At 35.4% G+C, this 18,706-nt stretch overlaps 1 protein-coding gene across 3 annotated transcripts in view; it reads right to left on the reverse strand.

Annotated features, from left to right (window-relative positions):
• SYT14 (synaptotagmin 14) overlaps positions 1–18,706 on the reverse strand; it is an 81,822-nt gene that overhangs the window by 44,337 nt on the left and 18,779 nt on the right. For 2 of the 3 annotated variants that reach the window (XM_066178355.1, XM_066178354.1), the window contains exon 3: positions 11,283–11,447. In XM_066178355.1, coding sequence (XP_066034452.1) covers positions 11,283–11,447 — 165 coding nt within the window. Of the gene's footprint in view, positions 1–9,126; positions 10,379–11,282; positions 11,448–18,706 lie in introns of those variants that run through there. The other variant, XM_066178356.1, reaches the window with a different exon arrangement.

The following is an 18,706-nucleotide window of genomic DNA, read 5'->3' on the forward strand; positions in this document are numbered from 1 at the left end:
CACTTCAGTAAGTATCCACACCTTACTGGATAATATTAGAAAGAACAAAAATTACACTATTGGCAAAACTAAGACTTCAAATTTCAGGCTGACCCTGGAACTCTGGACCTAAGCACAGAGATTAAGCCACACATCCAGTAGTTACACAGGTTTCTCTTTTCTTAGATTAAAAACTTCCGGTCTTTTGTGCAAGAGTTGAAAATTTCTGGTATAAACATCTGTACCATTTTACTTTTAATGTTGACATTTGTCATCAACTTGATTTTCTATTGAATTAAGTTTTCCTTTATTGATACTCTGTAATTAAGCCTGTCCATGAGGAGTTCACTTAGAGAAGTTTTATATTTGCAGTGTTTTACAGTCTGTAGAAATACTTGCATCCAAGCACAGTAGTAATTTATTTTTTTATATAATTTGTGTATCTATATGTAAAACACACAAAAATATAAATGCACCAAATGTGCAATACAAATATATAAAGTAGGTCAGACATTAGCCATAAACAGGTATTTGTGAATGAAAATTTAAATCCCTGAATTGCACAGAATTACCAAAAGTGCTACTAGAACATTCCATCATGAAAATACACCAACAAAGCCTGCAGAGCATATAGCTTTCTTCATGTCAGTATTAAAAACATTATACAAAATGCCATGTGAGTTCTATACAAATATGCTGAAAAGAAAGATTAATATGGCCATCTAGAGGAGAAAAGAATGCTATGAAAACATACAACACAATTTTTCAGGTTTCAGAACATGATGCTTTTAGAGGCATGCAGCCGGAAAATTGATGTAATAAACTAATTATGGAACTGACAATAAGCAAACCTAAAAATAATATGTTCAGACATTTTGGTGGTCTGAATGATGCAAATATATTAATATAATACACACTTTTAGCCAGGCAAGCACACCATACAGGATGTATTAATAAAGACAAGATTATATTTTTGTCTCTCTGTTAAATTTTATGTGTGCAGAGCTAAGTACACACATATCTAACCGAACAAATTCAAAAAGACAGAAGTTACGAGTAAATAGTTATCGGTAAAACTTTTGTTGATTCCTTTGAAAACACACTGCTCACTACTGCAAAATAGAACATGTGAGAGAGATTAGCTGCTGAAGAGAAAACCCAGCAGAGAAATCCAAAATTTTCTAAAAAATAAATATTTTCATTACTCGTACTACTCTATCTTTGATGGAATTCATAGAATCATGGTAAAATGGAATGGGTTGTGTTGGAAGGGGCCCTACAGACTACCTCATTCCAATGTCTCTGCCCTGGACCTTTCACTAGACCAGGTTGCTCAGAAACACATCCAACCTGGCCTGGAGTACCACTAGAGAAGCAGCATCCACAGCTTCTCTGGGCAATCTCTTCCAGCACCTTGCTACCCTCACATAAATGAATTCTTTTCCTAATATCTAATCTAAACCTACTCTCTTTCAGTAGATCTTCCAGGTCTCCTTAAAACCACTGTCCCCTCTTGTCCTTATTCTTAATGATCAGGGGCTGCTTTACTGGCAACGAGCAGGAGGAAAACAGTGGTGGGACAAAAATTAATTCTGTCCTCTCATCACTTCACTTTAACACTATCAAGTGTTATATGCTCAACATATGGACTGATCAGCGCCTTACAACGGAAGCACAGCTGAAATGTTAAAGACTTAGAAGTAGAAATGATAAAGCACATATGAGAAAACAGAAGCACACAAAGTCAAATGCACTGACAATTTTTTCTCATATTAAACAAAGTACATAGGAACACACTGCTTGTTCCACAAAAAAATCAAGAAATGGTTCTATCATCTGTCTTTACACTTTTTATAAGAATAATTCAATACCCAAAAAAAGCCAAGTATTAAAAAAAATTTCAGCATTCCTGTGGCATCATGTCTTCTACAGATTTTTTTCCAAGTTTAAGGAACAGTAAAGCTTTGCATTTTTAGAAATCACACTGAAACATCTGGAATGCCGATGCTTCCCCCTTGGAATCAGAGATTTTTAACATCATCTGTTAAGTGAACTGCTTCTCTGAATACATATGAATATCTTCGTAGTAATAATCTTGCCTTTATTTCTGATTGAAGGTCTTCTTCATGAGGTTTTCACCTCTTTTCATCAAAATCCTATGTTGGGCAGCTTTCCCTCTGTAATGACCATCACATAAGGCATACACTGCCTCTTCCTCTATTCTAAAACATTTTTATCTTTGTGCAAAGATTCTTTGAAGTAATTTAGGAAGAGTATAAAAAGTACTAACACTGATTATTCCGGTATGCCACCTTCAGGTCACTGAGAAGTGAAAAATGTTAGCTTGTTAATCTGCTACCATGTCCAAAACTTTTTTTAAATAGTATTGAACATAATTTTGATGAGAATGGATTAATAAAATGAGAAAAACTCCTCACTCTAATTTGCAAGCATTTTGCCGAACATACGGTGTAGAATGATTGCAGGCTGTCAAAAAAATAACACTTTTTATTCTGCATTCCTTGTAAAATGCAGGAAGAGAATGCTCTCATAAGCAGCAGCAAGAGCAAAATCCTGACACTATTAAAGTTTTTGTGCAAGCAAAAGTATGTGGTTAAAAAATTTAAGGTTTTAATTTAGAATGTTTTGATAGCTTTTGTGTTAAAAGTTTATTTTGCTTCCAAACCCTGAATGCTCTTTCATTACAATAAATTTTAAAATGGCATTTATACCCAGCCTGCTTCCAGAATGGAGAGAGCATTGAAAAGGAATAGCACCTGGTGACAGATATATTTAGCAACAGAAGAACAAAAAATGAGGAGGGGGTAACAACTGTACCTTTCTTTATGCAATATTTGAATTTGCCAAAAAGGTTCTTTTGTCTTAGACTGAAATCCTGATGCAGATTTCCAGACTGGAGACTATCACTCCCCAGGATAAAAGTCAGTAACTTAATTCTGAGGAATTAGGAGGATGATAAGGAACACAATCATAAAAATTTTAAAAAAATGGATACAGGCTAGCACAATGCCTTTGAAGCTTAAATCCTATAGGGCCAAAGTAAAAAGCTCAGATGAACTCAGGACTTTTTTCTGAGAAGATGAACTAGATTGGATAAAAAATCTGAGCAGTTACAAAATAAAAAGAAGAATGTCATATAACTATGGCTATTTCAATAATTGGCCTCAGTAGTTTGCAGAGAGAGAAATATCTTATTCTAGATATCTGAAAGGAGTCTTCCTCTGTGTGCGTGTGTATATATATATATACATATATATAAAATAATTCTTGTATTATTAATATGTGGCATTATTTGCAAATAATTTTTCCAATTCCTGTTAATATACATCATCATTCTTTCGCAAAAGTGACAGAAGCCATAAAAACCCCTGAGTATCTTATCTTTCATACTCCCCCCACCAACACTGTTGAGAGATCTCAGTAGATATAAAACCAAACATACTTTTACTATCCCTATTCCTTCTCCATCCTCCACAGTGTTCAAGGATCAGTTTTTACCACCTGACCTCACCTCTGCATCTCCTTCACTATTTGCTGGAACGCAGACTACCTGCCTTCCTACAATTTAACAGCAAAGGAAAGAAATGAATTTCCTGATGATCAAAAGAGAATCCTTTTACTCTGCAACTTACGTGAACTACGGCTTTCATGTCCTTCAAGTCTTAGCTTGGAATCATGAATGACCATGTACTAATTTCAAATTTCAACAGCAAACAGACTTTTATATAATTTAATTATATCCAATTGTAGAGATCGTAATTTTTTTCAAGTCATTCTGGACTGTATAGAACATTTAAGGTGAAATATCTTTTCATTACATGTATCCATTTTTTATTAGAAAACATCGAACACTAAAAAACTTTTGTGTTTTAACATACTAAAGGAAGACAAAAAATACCTTACTATAATACAGCACCTGTATCAGAATCTGACTTTTACCTAACTCCCAGAAAAGTTCACTTTTCATGCTTGAAACTGGCTACAAAGACAGTTCTCACACAACTACTTTCAAATATAAAAAGTATATTGACAAAATATTGACAGCAGAATTCTCAATCTCTACATCAAACTCTCACCCCAACATAAAATCAAGAAATATATAGCATGTAAGAAAACATCCACTGTTTAAATGCAACTTTTAGCACCATGAAAAACACATTCATCTAATCTTTGTCACAATTTTTTTCTGTTGTTTCCAGAGAAGAAAAGATGCAGAACATTCCAGCAATGCACACTGCAATGACCATATGCACTGTAGCCAATAACCCATTCCATTTACTTTGCTGTTAGAACAGCTTATCAATACAGGAATAACGTCTTCTTTGTATTTATAATACGACAAATTCAACAAGAGTTGTTTCCTTCCTAAATCAAAACAGCCTAAATTGCCCCAAAAATGAAATGAATAATGATAAAATTAAATGAAACTTAATATAACAAGATATTGTACCATTTGTAGTATTTCTAGAAGAATGTATACAAGTGTGTGCTTTTCTTTGTTTTGTTTTTTTTGAGCATGCACTAATATAAGAGGTGTCTGGATATTTCTTGCAGACATTGACTATTTGCTAGCCAAGCTGCTCTCATCTAGGACTTAGTTATCCAGAACACAATTCTGAAATTTGGAATAAAAGGAAGGCTTTTAAATCACTCTTACCTTCATCTATTGAGGCTTCACTACTGTATCCATCATATTCTGCAGACAGGGGACTATATTTTTGTCTGGTTTCCCATATATAGTTTTTTTGCTGTCTGCCATCCACCACTGGCAACCTGGAACTCTGGGTTCTAGACAAGGCCTCATGATATTTACCCAGTGCTTCATCTTCACTCTCAGATGATGAACCATGCTGGTCTTTACTCATATAAGAATTGTCTGTTTGAATAAAATAAAGCAAATCGACTACAGCTCAAAATAGAATACAAGAAAATAACCATAAGAGGTTATCATTGAAGATATTTAAGCCATTTCAATTAAAATTTCTGTAATATTTTAAAAATATCTTCTTGTAATTACAAGCATTGTGATTTAGTAATTGCTGAGAGCTGTTCTCCTTTTCTAGAAGACCTGAAAGATCATTAAACCCCAAAAAAACCATACTAACACTTATTCAACAGAAAACAGATCAATTCACGTAAGGCGGCACATAGACATTCTTGAAACCCTTCATTAAGTAGGAAAATGCTTAAAATAATTTATGTAAAGTAAATCCAACACTGCTAAAATATTACATTTGGATACCTAACATATCAGGCAAGCAGCTCCTGATCCTACATTCCCAGCTGATTTTTGCTCTGAGCATGTGGCATAGCATCGAAATGAAACTGATTTACAAAAAGAAGCCTACAACAAAATCATCTTGAGGGTAGTTATGCCAGTAGTGCTTAAACTCACAACAACAAATGGAAAAACGCTAGTGAAAAATGTTTGCATGCACAATTTTATTTAACTTCCAATAAACAGCTCCTTGTTCAATAACTGAAATTAGTGCAGATTTTTTTAGTGCGGACATCTGGCAACAGCAAAAATTACATGGGAAAAAAAATCTATCTAGTTAATTCTTTTACAGCAGTTCTGTAGTGCCCACTCCTGTGGCCAACGTTTTCCAACTACATCTCAAGCATGACTTCCTCCCACAAATCAAAGATCTAGCTGTATTTTCATTTCTGTAAAGAGAAAATTTCCTCCTCCCTTTTTCCAAAGTTCAAATGGATTCGGCCGGAATTTAACATGCCTTGCAGAGGTTCTGTAGATCTCAGACTCTAACATGCATTAAGAGTTCATGTAAACTCAGAAGTCAGCATTACCTCTACTCTGAGAGCAAACCTAAGGTATATGATTTGCCAGTGCATTTCCACTACCAGCAGCGCTTCGAGATGCCCGTAATGCTGTTTCTCAGCTCCTGATTCTGAGGGAATGCTGTCTAACATGCTATCCAGCCACGCTCAACTGCTTCTCCCCTCCCTGCTTTTGTGCCCTCAGCTCCAGACCTGCATTTCCATTCCCATTAGTGTCTGTCTTCATGCCCAGTCAGTCTCACTCCTCTGGCTGGGTATTCCTGCTAAAAGAGAGATTCAGCTTATACAAAATTCAGCTAGTTAAATTAACGCAATGTATGCCAGCCATCTAGGCCTCTTTTACACTTTGCCTCTTGACAGAAGTCCATCCTTCCTACTTTTAGGAATCAATTCCCATAGAGGTATTTTTCTCCCTGGTACTCATACAGAAAAACCTCTGCTCCGAGTTTAGGTAAGAAATCTTTTGGAAAGTTACATTTATATAAGTAGAATCCTATGCCAAGTTCCTGCCTCCCAGCTCCATACTCCAAACTCTGGCTCCAAGCACCCACTTTTGGTTTCTTTGATTTCCTCTATTCTCTTTGGCTATTCAATCCCAAATTCTCTTTATTTGCACCTATCCAACTACTCAGGTAAGCTTGGTCTTTCACCTTTTGTCTCTCCACCTTCATATAAAGTTATCAGTTCTCTCCACAGCTGTCACCCCTCCTAGTTCAAATCCCAATCTACCATGTGCATCAGGCCCTATTTGTTTAGGAAGTTTCTGACCTCACATAGAATATGATTATTCTCAATTCTTCTGTTCAACTCCCAAGGTCCATCAGTAACCATTAGTATCAAAGACAGGGAAAGATCTGTTCTGTTCTTCAATCCTTACAATGAAGTGTATGAGTGCAAATGGGATGGTCAGTGAATTTAACAAGCAAAGTATAAGAAGTGTTTACCATGTCTTTTCAAAGAGAAAACTTTCCAAAAATTTACAACTTTGTCAAACTTAGGTGTTTTTTCATAGAAGAACATGGGCAACTCTGACATGGGAGAAGTGCTCTCCCACATTTCAAGCACATATTCCAATACACAAAGGTGCCACAGCATCTTTGTAAAGCTGAGGTGAAATCTACTTTTTTTTTTTCCCCCACAAATACCCAGCATATTTTTCTCATAATCTATTTTTGGAAACAGCTGAAGATTTTAAACTATAACTTAGGAAAAAAAAAACAAAAACAAAGACAAAATGATCTCAGACAGAAAGAATGCCTAAATTCCTCACAATTCTTTCAAATCTGGCACACAATTTAGGAAACTCATAATAAGGTCTTGAAACAGAAATTGTCATAAAACCTTAACCGGATGTGGGCCCACCAGCTCTACACACAACGTGTACATCAATTTAATTTACTCTTTATAGGAAACATGGTGCCCTAAAAGACTTCCAAGGAGCAACTAGATCTTTCAGCCCTAGAGTATTAATTCAAATCCAGCAGATAAGGTTCTTCCCATTTATGGATGGCGATAAAGCAAGTTCAGTTTCAGTGATCATTTACTGAAAATATCACACCAAGCAGGATATATTCTGGCTAATGCATTCACTACAAGAGGCTGCCCAGAAAAAGGAATCTCCTTTGCTGTAACACAGAGTAAAATTTTGTATCTCACACGGCCCTCCAGGGGTTGAAACCTGCCACACTGAAACTTCTACAGATTTCTACTAAAGCAGAGCATACCAGGCCTAGAGTACAGTGCCAGACATCACTATGAGGTGCACCCTTTAACATTACAATAAATGTAATCACAAATATGAAATCAGGTTCGTTAATCAGCCTGCATAAAGAATGGAATAGCATAAAACATGGGAGCAACATGTTTGAAAGAAGACTTGAAAGTTATGTCTCTAATAATACACTGACTTTTGTAAGCATCCAGAAGTTCTCAGTGATAGCAGTTTCTTATTTTTTTCTCCAGTTCCTATCATAAAAGAATGAGAATATATACCATTATTATAAGTCATGAAGCAAGAACCTCTTCAGAGGACTTAAAAACCACCTCAAAGTTTAAACATAAGCTATCCATGCAAATATTTTTTTTTTAAATTACAAAGCAGATCGGTTTCAGTTTCCTGGGGAAAAAATAGCTTCCTGTATGTTAAAAAAAATAATAATCTCAGAGTTTTATGCCTTTGCTTGCCACTTCTCAATTGATTTTTATACCTAATTTGGAAACTTGCCTAAGAAAATTGATGTTCTTAGCAAAACCTTTCTTTATTTGTCTGACACGGGTCAGGAGCAATTATTAACCTATTGAAAGCTATTAATTTGTTTATTATGGGACCTAAATGCCATTTTTGAGAGAATATACCTTACAAATATATTATTATGTCAAGAAATAGATAAGATCATAGTTTATCATACAAACATGGAAAACACTCCTAATTCAAACTAAAAAAAACAAACAAACAAAACCAAACCAAACCAAAACTCAACAAAGCAGTTAACGGAAATTTTCAGATAAGGAAAACACACGCAACTGAAGAAAAATAATGGGTTTCTATTAGGAAAGCATTCATTTCTTTACAGAATCAGCACCTCTGGAAAAGCATGTGTTGCTTTCTAAAATTTTACCAAGCAGCCTGCAAAACTATGTAAATTGCAAGGTTTTACATCTTTTTCACAAACTGATATTACAATACCCTTATCACAGTAAGACTGGATGTTGAAGACAGCACACAAAGTATCCATAACAACACCACACAGGTTTTCTTTTAAGACTACAACTTTAAGACAAGCCTCATTCACTTTTTTCTATACTTAAAACCACTTAATTGCCATTGCATATTGAGTCTCTCATTTCTTATTGTCTTGAAATCATTATCTTACGTGTCCCAGAAATATTCTGAAGATCTACTGTAATGCAAATGCAAAATAAGTTATTCCTTTTTATCATCATAGTAAATCTTATGCAATGCTTTTAAAGGAAACAAAATTTAAAAAATTACTTTCACAAAACAATTATTAATTTCCAGTATTAATGAATTCATAGTTTTCAGCAGAAACCACACAAGGCAGAGAAGGCAATAAAAACTGTATAGAGAAAGAGTAAAGTTAGAACATATAAAAGGCATTTTTATTAATCAATTCCTTTAAGTAACACTTTGGAAAGCAACTAACTCCCAAGAAAAAACAACATAATTAGAAAATGAAGCACTGAAACAAACCTACTTTCACTCACAGGAAACACTATTATTAAAAGCGTAAATTAGGTGAAAAAAGTAGGAAATATCGTAAGTTTCAGGAAAGGCTGAAGAATGCAGTTTGCTGAGAGGCTCCTCACCTTTTCCTGCTGTCTTCTTATTACATAGCTCTCTTTCTAATTTCTTTGAGTTTTTCCTTTTACCCTCGTTCACAATTGTAGGTGACTCATTCCCTTCATCGTTTGAGATGGGTTTTCTTTTTCTGTCAAAGAAGGCTTCAGATTTCTTTTCTTTTATTTTATTAAGGCATTTGGGACGGTCATTGTGTATCTTCTTCAAGCTGGAGTCTGATAATTTCTCCTTCTGTTTTGTTTCTAAATCTTGGGGAACATTCACACTGTGCATATTATCAGGATCTTTAAAATCAACTCCAGGTGACTGTGGTTTGATTTTTTTATGCTCGCAATTCTTAGAATTATCTGATACTGCATATAGACAATTATCTTGCTCCTCAATAGACTGCTCCACTGTAAGTTTTTTACTTTTCAGGTTACCATCCTTCAAGAACTTATCATTTACAAAACACTCATTTCCCCCTACTACTTCCCTCTTAAGAGGTCCTCCCATAGTCTTCAAATCCTGAGGCACTGCTGTATCACTGAGAGGATTATTATGATCTGTGCCTCTTAACTGGCAATGGTTTTTGTTCAAGACATGGTCAGATACTCCAACTGGATTTGTACCTTTTTTTAAAGAATCTAATGGATTAGAATTATGAGTCTCTTTATGTTCTGCGGCATCTCTCTTTATTTTCACATTAATTTCCTGAGAATGAGTTAATGATGCTGAGTGCTCCTCTCTGCCTTCCACAGGTTTATCACTCGGCGTTTTGGAGCTCCCATCTTCTGTCCGCAGGCCATTGATCATGCTCGTTACTTGCTCTGTCACTGAGTCAGCTACAGAGTAGCCAACCTCACCAACAACACTGGCCAGGTCATCCACAGCACTGCTGAGCGTGTCCACCAGGGAAGACACAGAGGGAAGGCTCAGATTTTGGTGAAGGTTTTTAAAAAACGCCATTTGTCAGCCTATTCAGCGACAGCTCTTAATACTGAGAGGTCCTCTGTTGCACAAACTGATCATCTCTCATTCTCCAGCTTCAATTTCAGAGCTATTTGCTTTTGGTATCTCAAAAATCAATACATTTACCAGGGGAAGTTGCAGCTTTTCTCTTTCCATTCAATAATCATTGACAATAATAAGAAAACAGCTAAATAAATATCTTGAAATGAAGCCACAATCAACCAGCAAAACCATAGTCTTTCATCAACTGCAGCATCAACTAGCCATAATAAAATTTATTATTTTCAAAAACAAGACAACTGTGTGAGGTGGATTTTTTTTTTTATTCTAACCTGCAAAGAAGAAGTTGTGAGACATTTAAATTTTCATCAATGTCACACTAAAAGAAGCTTTCAACATAACACAACACACATCGTGGAGACTTCTTCACCCCAAAATATTTCTTGTCTTTTACAAAAGGTAAGATGTCTTGGAATATCAAGACTTGTTTTGTAGCAAAAAAGAAAGTTAATATGACAGACAATTTCTGGGGAGAAATTTTTTTTTTGCTTCCTGGAAAATTGAAAACAAAAATTTAGTTCCATCTTTTAGAGACGTAGAGGGGAAGAAGGTCTCTTTGATTCCACATTCTGTTCTCTGCTGCCTGACTCTTTCTCTCAAGTCAGCTAACAAAGCCTGTTCAATTTTCACAGTACAAAAGTAGAAAGAGGTTGTTTTACCAAACCACAATATCTTTTTCAAGGTCTAATTTCTTTCATTACACATGATCCTTAAAGACCTTGTTGTATTAAAAAATATTCAATAATATGTTAGTCAGATATAAGATACCACTAAGATTATTCTTCAAAATTATTTTCCAGGTGAATAAAAGCAAGACTTTCTCCAAAAGTATGGCGAAGGATTTCAACAGCCTGAGTTAAAATCCAATAATCCCATTCACAAACTTACCTGACAAGATTTAATTATACAAAATTATGGAATGTTTAAAGTAAGTTCAAGAGTATTCTCAGAGTGCCAGAGAAGTATCTCTTCATAAGTAAATGCAAACTCTTTGGTTATATAGCTGTTGAATTTCTGTGGCTTGCGGTTACAAAGGTTTGCTCCTTTCAAGTACTGCAGTCAGAGGAAAAGCCAACATTGTTGTGTTGTTATATCCTTGTAAAAATGTGCATTCTTATAATTAAGTTTAGTACACTGTATGTCAGATACTTACAAAGTTTATCTTGTGAATTCTTTCTTGTAGTGTATCCTGAATCGAGATCTGGGAAACCACTAACATTTTCAATACACATCTTCTTATTAATATATAGGAAAAGTAGCAACATGAGAATAATGAACACCCCGACTGCAGACAGGAATCCAATAGCTTCAGGAGATACTAGAAGAAACAGAAAGAAACACATTTTTAAAAATCTTGTAAAAGTTTGCAAAGCTGTAATATGATCAGAATTGATCATTAATAAATACCTCGAAAGATGCAAATATTTATGCCAAATATAATAAAAACCCCACCATTTAAATCTCAGTTAATGTTTAATCATCTTTTAAAAGAACAGAAAAGCATCTGGTCCTCATCTGAGAAGGACTGACACTCCAGGCAAGACGTTCTGATGGAGGACTGGACTGAGTCTCTGTAGAAGAACGGGGTGATTATCGGAAGTTGCCAAAACCAATGATTTCTGATGGAACAGCACTGGAAAGGAGCTAAGAGGGCCCCATCTTCTGGAGGTTTGGTAACCTCTGCTCAGGGCCAGCTCTGAGACAGTGCTGCAGAGGAGGAACTGAGCCTTTGCCCTGCCTGCCTTGCTGTGTTCAGCACCTGGCTCCTCTTCCCTCAGGGACCAGCTGGCGCACCCTGCTCCCCAGGTAGGCAGGATACTTAATGGACAAAAAACAGAATGGGAAAAACCATGTACATTCACTTGCATACCAACCAAGAAAGAGTTAAGTGGAATAGAGACAAAGCCAAAAACCAAAACCAGGTTGAGGGGAAAAAAGGTCAAAATAGACTGACACGTCTTAGAGAGTTAGAGTATATAAAATACAAAATATGTAATTGCTATTAAGCAGACAACCCAAAGGCAGTGTTGGAGATCTTTGGCAGGTGTAGAACATTTAAAGGCCCTCAGTACCTAACACCAATTATACCACTTAAGACCAAGATTATCAAGGAGCAGGTTTTAGAAATAAGAAATCTGCAAATGGATGTGGCAAACTGAAGCAATGGGGAAAGAGTATTTAAAGGACAGCTTGTTTATTTGAAAGGAGAGTGGGCAGAGAAAGGGATACAGAAGAGTGGCAAAAACAAAAGCCTAGAAATGTGAGAAATAAGTAACGACTTCTAAAGGCAGATCAAGATCAAGAGAGATCTTTTGAAAGAAGTGCAGATGCCTTCAGACTATAATGAAGTTAGGCTGCTTCATTAATAAAGTCTGCCAGAATGTCAGAGGGAAGGCCCTTAGGAAACCCAGTGGACTCTCCATAAGGTCTCGATCCAAATAACTTGAAGTGAGAAATTAAAATGGTGACAGGATTGCAAATTTATTATGAAGTAGGGTGGGAGGTTAAAGTGAAGGGTTATAAAACTGCAATTCAATAATATTTGGATGAAATTTATAGGCAAAAATGTGATAGAACTCAATAACTACATGCAATAACAACTGTGTAAAGCATTACAGAACTGTGATTCCTAGTGATATGTAACAGATTAATTAATCTGTTAACTGGTTTATTAATAGTGTACCAATAATTAAGAAACATTATAGGTTCAGTTATGTCTCAAACCTGCATTCTTAATAGAGGAGTAACACCTCAGAGTGGATTTTGTGGCTACAACAACAGAGAAAACACATCTTTCAGAGCTGAACACAACTGAATTATTCTAGATGAAAAATGGGATTTCACATTTCCCTTTTCTTCCTCCTGACTTTGCAAGACCCTACACTCAGCTCCATAAATTCTGTTCTTGGGGGTTGATTTTTTTTCTATTTAATAAAGATTTACGAAGCTTTATCAGATTTACAAATCCTGTTTGCCAAGATCTTGGCACTTCACTTTAGGACTATAATCTTTCACTATTTAAAAAAGGAGTGGGATTAAAGAAAAGTTGGCAACAGACTCAGCATTCTCAGAGATGCAATACAAAAGGACAAGACACAAGAGTCCGAAATAACTACAAGTTTCAATTGGAGATGAGGCGGGAAAAATCCAGAATGAGAGGAGTTTATCACTGGAACAGATTGCCTAGATCAGTTATAGAATCCAACTTCAATGTTATCCCTGCTTTGAGCAGGGGACTGAACTGCAAATTACTTTCCCAGGAGCCTTCCAAATGAAATCATTCTCTGATTCGACATATGCCCTTTGTAAATCTGGGCTCATACATCTATGTAAAAGAACTGACTGAGAAACACATGCAGTTCCACAACCTCCTCAGTTCGTTTTGCAGGATGACAGGGAACATTTGTGTCTGTGGTGCTGTTCTTAAATTATTATACAGGTGTCTTTTAAATCTGACAAAGAAAGATCCAAAGAAATGTGCCTTCCACCGTGAAAAACAAATTGGACAGATTTGCACTTCTGTTTCGAGCTGGACATCCAGACCTATCTAAAACTGACAATTGTTTTCGCTGCACTTCCTACCTCTGATCAAAAGAGTTCATGTAATATTTTGCCTAAACCATCCCTGAAAATTTTCCCATGAAAAGGAATTTGACCACAACTTCAAATGAGACATCCTGTTGCATCAAGAGGAGTAACAAGGTGAGAAAAATTGACTTCTATTCTGGAACAGAGAGGAAATGCAGCTAATTTTTTTTTATTATTTTTTATTATCATGAACTTTGGCACATGTCAGGCATTCATTTATTGTTTGCCAGGTGTCTATTTACCATTTTCATGGAATCTCCCCACACACAGGAATACTGTGAGATTTGACAAAAGCTTCAGTTCATAGATATTAATTTTCGACCTCAAAGCTTAACAGATGAAATCTCCCAAAGTTCTGTTGCCAGTAGGCATGCTCCCACCCCTCTCAAGACTGCATATGGATAACTGAGAATATCTGAGGCTATTGGAACAACACCCAGTTTTCTCTGAATTATTGATCCTGACCCAAATGAGACTAGAGACTGGGCCCAGAACAGAAATTTTTCATCTTCAATAGCTTGCAGCCATAAAACCTATCAAACACAGAGGCAGTGGCAGAAAAGGCAGCAAGAGGGAACTGTGATTCACCAGAACACAGGGACCAGCAGAAGTGAAAGAACAGTAGAAGGTGGCACAGGTTAATGATGTTCAGGGAGGAAATCAGTGTGAGATATGAAGAAGGTGTGACACCAATCTGGGGTACACAGAACAAGTCAGAAAGCGATGAGAAGGGAAAAAGGAAGACAGAACAGAAGGCAGATAAAGATCATGGGACCTTTGAATGAACTATGAGAATGATTGCTTTATTATTGGAGCAGGCTGTCCTAACCAATCCTGCCTGAATTCAGTGTCCACGCTGCTTTGAGGAGGAGACTTAACTGAATTCCAGTCATGGAGTGATTCTCAGCAAAGGGCAGTGATAGTCTCCTTTTAATAGGATAAAGTAAATGTACAATGTCTTCAGGGAAAAACACTCTCACATATGTCATGTTTAATCTTTTAAAACTGTAGGTTTAAATTTCAATTTTTGAATTTTTACTCATGCTTATATTGTTCAGCAATCAAACTGCTTTGATCCATCAAAATATGTGCCTAAGGAAGCTGATCAGGACCTAAAAGGTACTGAAAGCTGAATACTTTAGGGCATTTTTTTCCTGTTCTTCCTGGATACTAAGTAGTTAAAAAAGGCACTGTCTGAAAGCCTCATAGTTCTCTATGGAAACACAGTATCTGATGACATTTTTCTGGAGTGAAAAAAGAAACATTGGCTGATACCTTACAAAAAGAATGAAACTTAAGCTGCAGCAAAACTAATTAATTATTTATGTAATTCAGTGTGAACATAGGACTTGAAAATTATATTTCTGTATCCATTTGCACTCATGTAAAGAGTCTTAGAATACTTGTTCACAGATTAGGTAAATTATCAAACTGAAATCCTGTAAAGTATTATCATTATAAAGCCAGGAGGAAAAAAATGTACTTCAATTTTCCACGTGAAATGTGTACAGATTTCCATCTATGAATGCAGATTTCATACGTCCTATTAATCCTTCAGTTAGTTTCTCACCGTTTAAGTGTCAAGCAGGTATACTTCATAGACAGAAAAAATTTACAAGTTCTTTTTTACATAAAAATATATCTATGCCGCATTCACCGCCAGAATTATTTTGATTCAAAACATATTGTAATAAATTCTGAGTTGTCTGGGAATTAATTGTACCATGAAAAGCATTTTAAAAACTCTCAGAGGTTCCCAGTGGTTTCTTCTACTATCAGAAACCAGTAGAAAAGCAGTATTTTCTCAAAGTCATATTTTAAATTCAAAGGTCCTACTTGTATAAACTTCATAATTATTTTCAGTTCCTAAAAAAAACAACTATGAAATTCTGAATTTATATTTGAAATTCAGTATAACATAAGGCAGTTTTAGAAATACTAAAAGAACAATTGTCTTTCTACAAAGTTACCAAGACTAATTGAATTGCTGGCTGAGGAAGTGGGATAGAAAGTCATAGTCCTAACAGAAGTATTACCTTAACATCGCTTTAACTCCATTTTGTTGTTGTCATCACTAGAATCAGACGTTTTAGAACACAGAAACTTACCATCTCTTCATCTTAAATATCAAATTAGCACCTCTTTCTCAAATAATAACTTCCTTGTTATGACATAATTTTTCATTACCAAAAGAGGTTTCAAACTCTTCAGAAAATAATGACATCTTCACATATATACCATCAAAGCAACAAAAATCCTCAGACAGTTTAAAAAGATGAAACATTTTTAATACGATATTTAAAAGCATTTAATATTTTAATATGTATCTAGCTCCAAACTGTATTTAATATCCAGTCAATTATTTTTGGAGCTTTCACATTCTTTTCACATCATACCAGTCACTTAGCTAGTAATGTAAAAAGCCACACAGTTATCTTAGTGATGTTTCAATTATTCATTTACAAATGCAATACTGTATCTCTTCTGTACACAAATTAAGTAACTAGGGGGTATGACCTGAAAAATGCCAATTACCTTTAGAATCCTAACACAAAAAAATCATTTGGAATTTAATATGCAAGCTTGTTTTAATTTATAGCTTGATTTTGGGGGGTGGGGTTTATAACTTGATCTAAGACACTTTAGCCTTTTAAATTCTTTTAAATATACAGGACTGTTGTTTTGTATTTAGTCCTGAAGAAGAATGATTTACTGTTATTCATTTTTTACACCATTATATCTTGACATTCAATGAAAATAATCTGTGCTGTCCAGCCCAAAACATTTTCATCCAAATGCCATTCACTGCTGCTAGTCACTTCTTTCCAACTTTGCCACTTGCACAAGAAATTAACATATTTTTAGAAAGCTGAGCAGGTTACTGAACAAAACAACAAGATTTATGCCTTGACTGCCTTTTCTCCATACAGGATGTATTTATTTCTCACAGACAACTCATGTCATAACAGAAAAGAACCCAAACAAATTCCTCTACACCTGAGTCTGCTCACAAGTGAAATACTTTGGTTTGATTACTCAACAGGAGTAGGGACTGTACTTTCATATGCCTCAATTTAGATGTATTTTTTGTTTTTTACTTATTACACAGGATTGTCTCTTCTTTAAAAGTAAGTGACTGAAATTGAAGGGTGCCTAAGATTTCATGCTCTTTCTAAACAGCTTTTCTTTGACAATGGAAACTCAATACACAATGTTTCACAGCAATTTGTGAATTCGTACATAATTAGTATCTTTCTGTTTGCTGGAGTAGTTGAAGAAGGAACTAGTGAATAGAACCTTTTTTACCTAAACAAAATGCTACACCTACGGGGGTAATAGTTTATCCACTGTTGCCTTAGAATTCTGACTTTAAAACATTAAATTCTTGACTACCTGCACTGTTTGACAAAGATGAACTATATATGGCAGCATCACTATTAGAATGCTTTCCCATGTAAAAAACAAAAGTAATTGTACCACAAAAAATTGACGAGCTGATGCTGCTGCTAAAAATCAGCAATAGAAAACAAACTCTAAACATTTTATTGAACATGTCAAAAGATAAAATTCTGAACATATATCCTATGATTCCTGTTTTACACTTTCTTCTATCTCCCACACAAAACCCTGGACTATGTGATTCCCTTCTAAAACTTTACCTATTTCTTCTACGTTTTGCCAAAGCAAACATCAGGAAATCTTTTAGCTCAACTTAAAACACACAATTACATTTCATATACCAATACTTCTAAATTTTTAGTTACATTTAGGTAACATTAAAACTGAAGCTTTTCTGCATAAAGATGCTGCCCCCTTCAATTCAAACTTGCATTTTGTCTTTCCTTATGCACAGACTTCTTAGCTTGGTGCACAGCTGATGGCTACATCTCTCAGCATACTGCACTAAATACATTTTATTCTGCCAGTCTTACGATGTTCCTTCCTCCAGGTTTGCTGCTCCTGTACCTTGCACTTCATTGTACAGCAAGTTTACATGCTCCCCAGCACAAACTACAAGCCCCTGTAACATGAGCTACTTGTACTTCAACTTTTAAAGTATCGATATCCAGGATACAACCCTGAGACAGAGCAATTTCAAATGAGCATGAACTTGAAATGGCAACTCAATTCAGTTCCAGCACAAAACTGAAAAGAGCACCACATTTCCTAAATAAGAAAAATTATAAACAATTTTAGCAACATGAACCTCTCAGAAGTTTTTTAAGACTGACAGAATGAAACAGGGGTAAAAGTGGTTCTATTTGAAATAGCAATGCCCTTTAAATGGACCTTTCAAAGAAACACTGAGGAACACACAAAATTTACATTATCTGAAGTGATACATGATGCCACTTTTGGGTTAATTTCTAAAAAAGGTCATACTGAGCAAAAAAATAAATGGGTTTGTTTACATGAAAAGTCTACTGGAATAAGTGTACCATGAAAGCTACACTGGTCTAACTCCACTATCACTCCTATTCCAGTGGAAATTTATCAGAAATAATAATAATTATTTTAACATTCAGTTAATGTCACTTCACCCTGGCTGAGGGATATTATGCACTGCTACAGAGACAAAGCAGAACGTCTTTTTCCCTTTGTTTCCTTAATATCTAATTACAAAGACTAATAGGAAAAATACATTTTAATATCTAGATTCCAGGAATTCTTACACACAGGAAGAAATTCTAGAATGTATTTTAATTAACAAATTCATTTTAATTGATTTTATTACAATCAATTAAATTACTTGACTAAATAATTAGATCAAATAGAGTTAATTTACTTAATAAAATGTAATTCTAGAACCATAAAATATCCTGAGTTGGAAGGGACCCACAAAGATCAAAGTCCAATCCTCAGCCCTGCACAGCACCATCCTAAAGAAGTGCATTGTCCAAATGCTCCTTGAGTTATTCCAGGCTTGGTGCTGTGACCACTGCCCTGGGGAGCCTGAGTCAGTGCCCAATCATCCTCCGGGTGAAGAAC

The sequence above is a fragment of the Chamaea fasciata genome, unplaced genomic scaffold (genome assembly GCF_029207755.1).
Source record: "Chamaea fasciata isolate MVZ Bird 193981 ecotype frontalis unplaced genomic scaffold, bChaFas1.0.hap1 SCAF_3, whole genome shotgun sequence".
Classification (NCBI taxonomy): domain Eukaryota; kingdom Metazoa; phylum Chordata; class Aves; order Passeriformes; family Sylviidae; genus Chamaea; species Chamaea fasciata.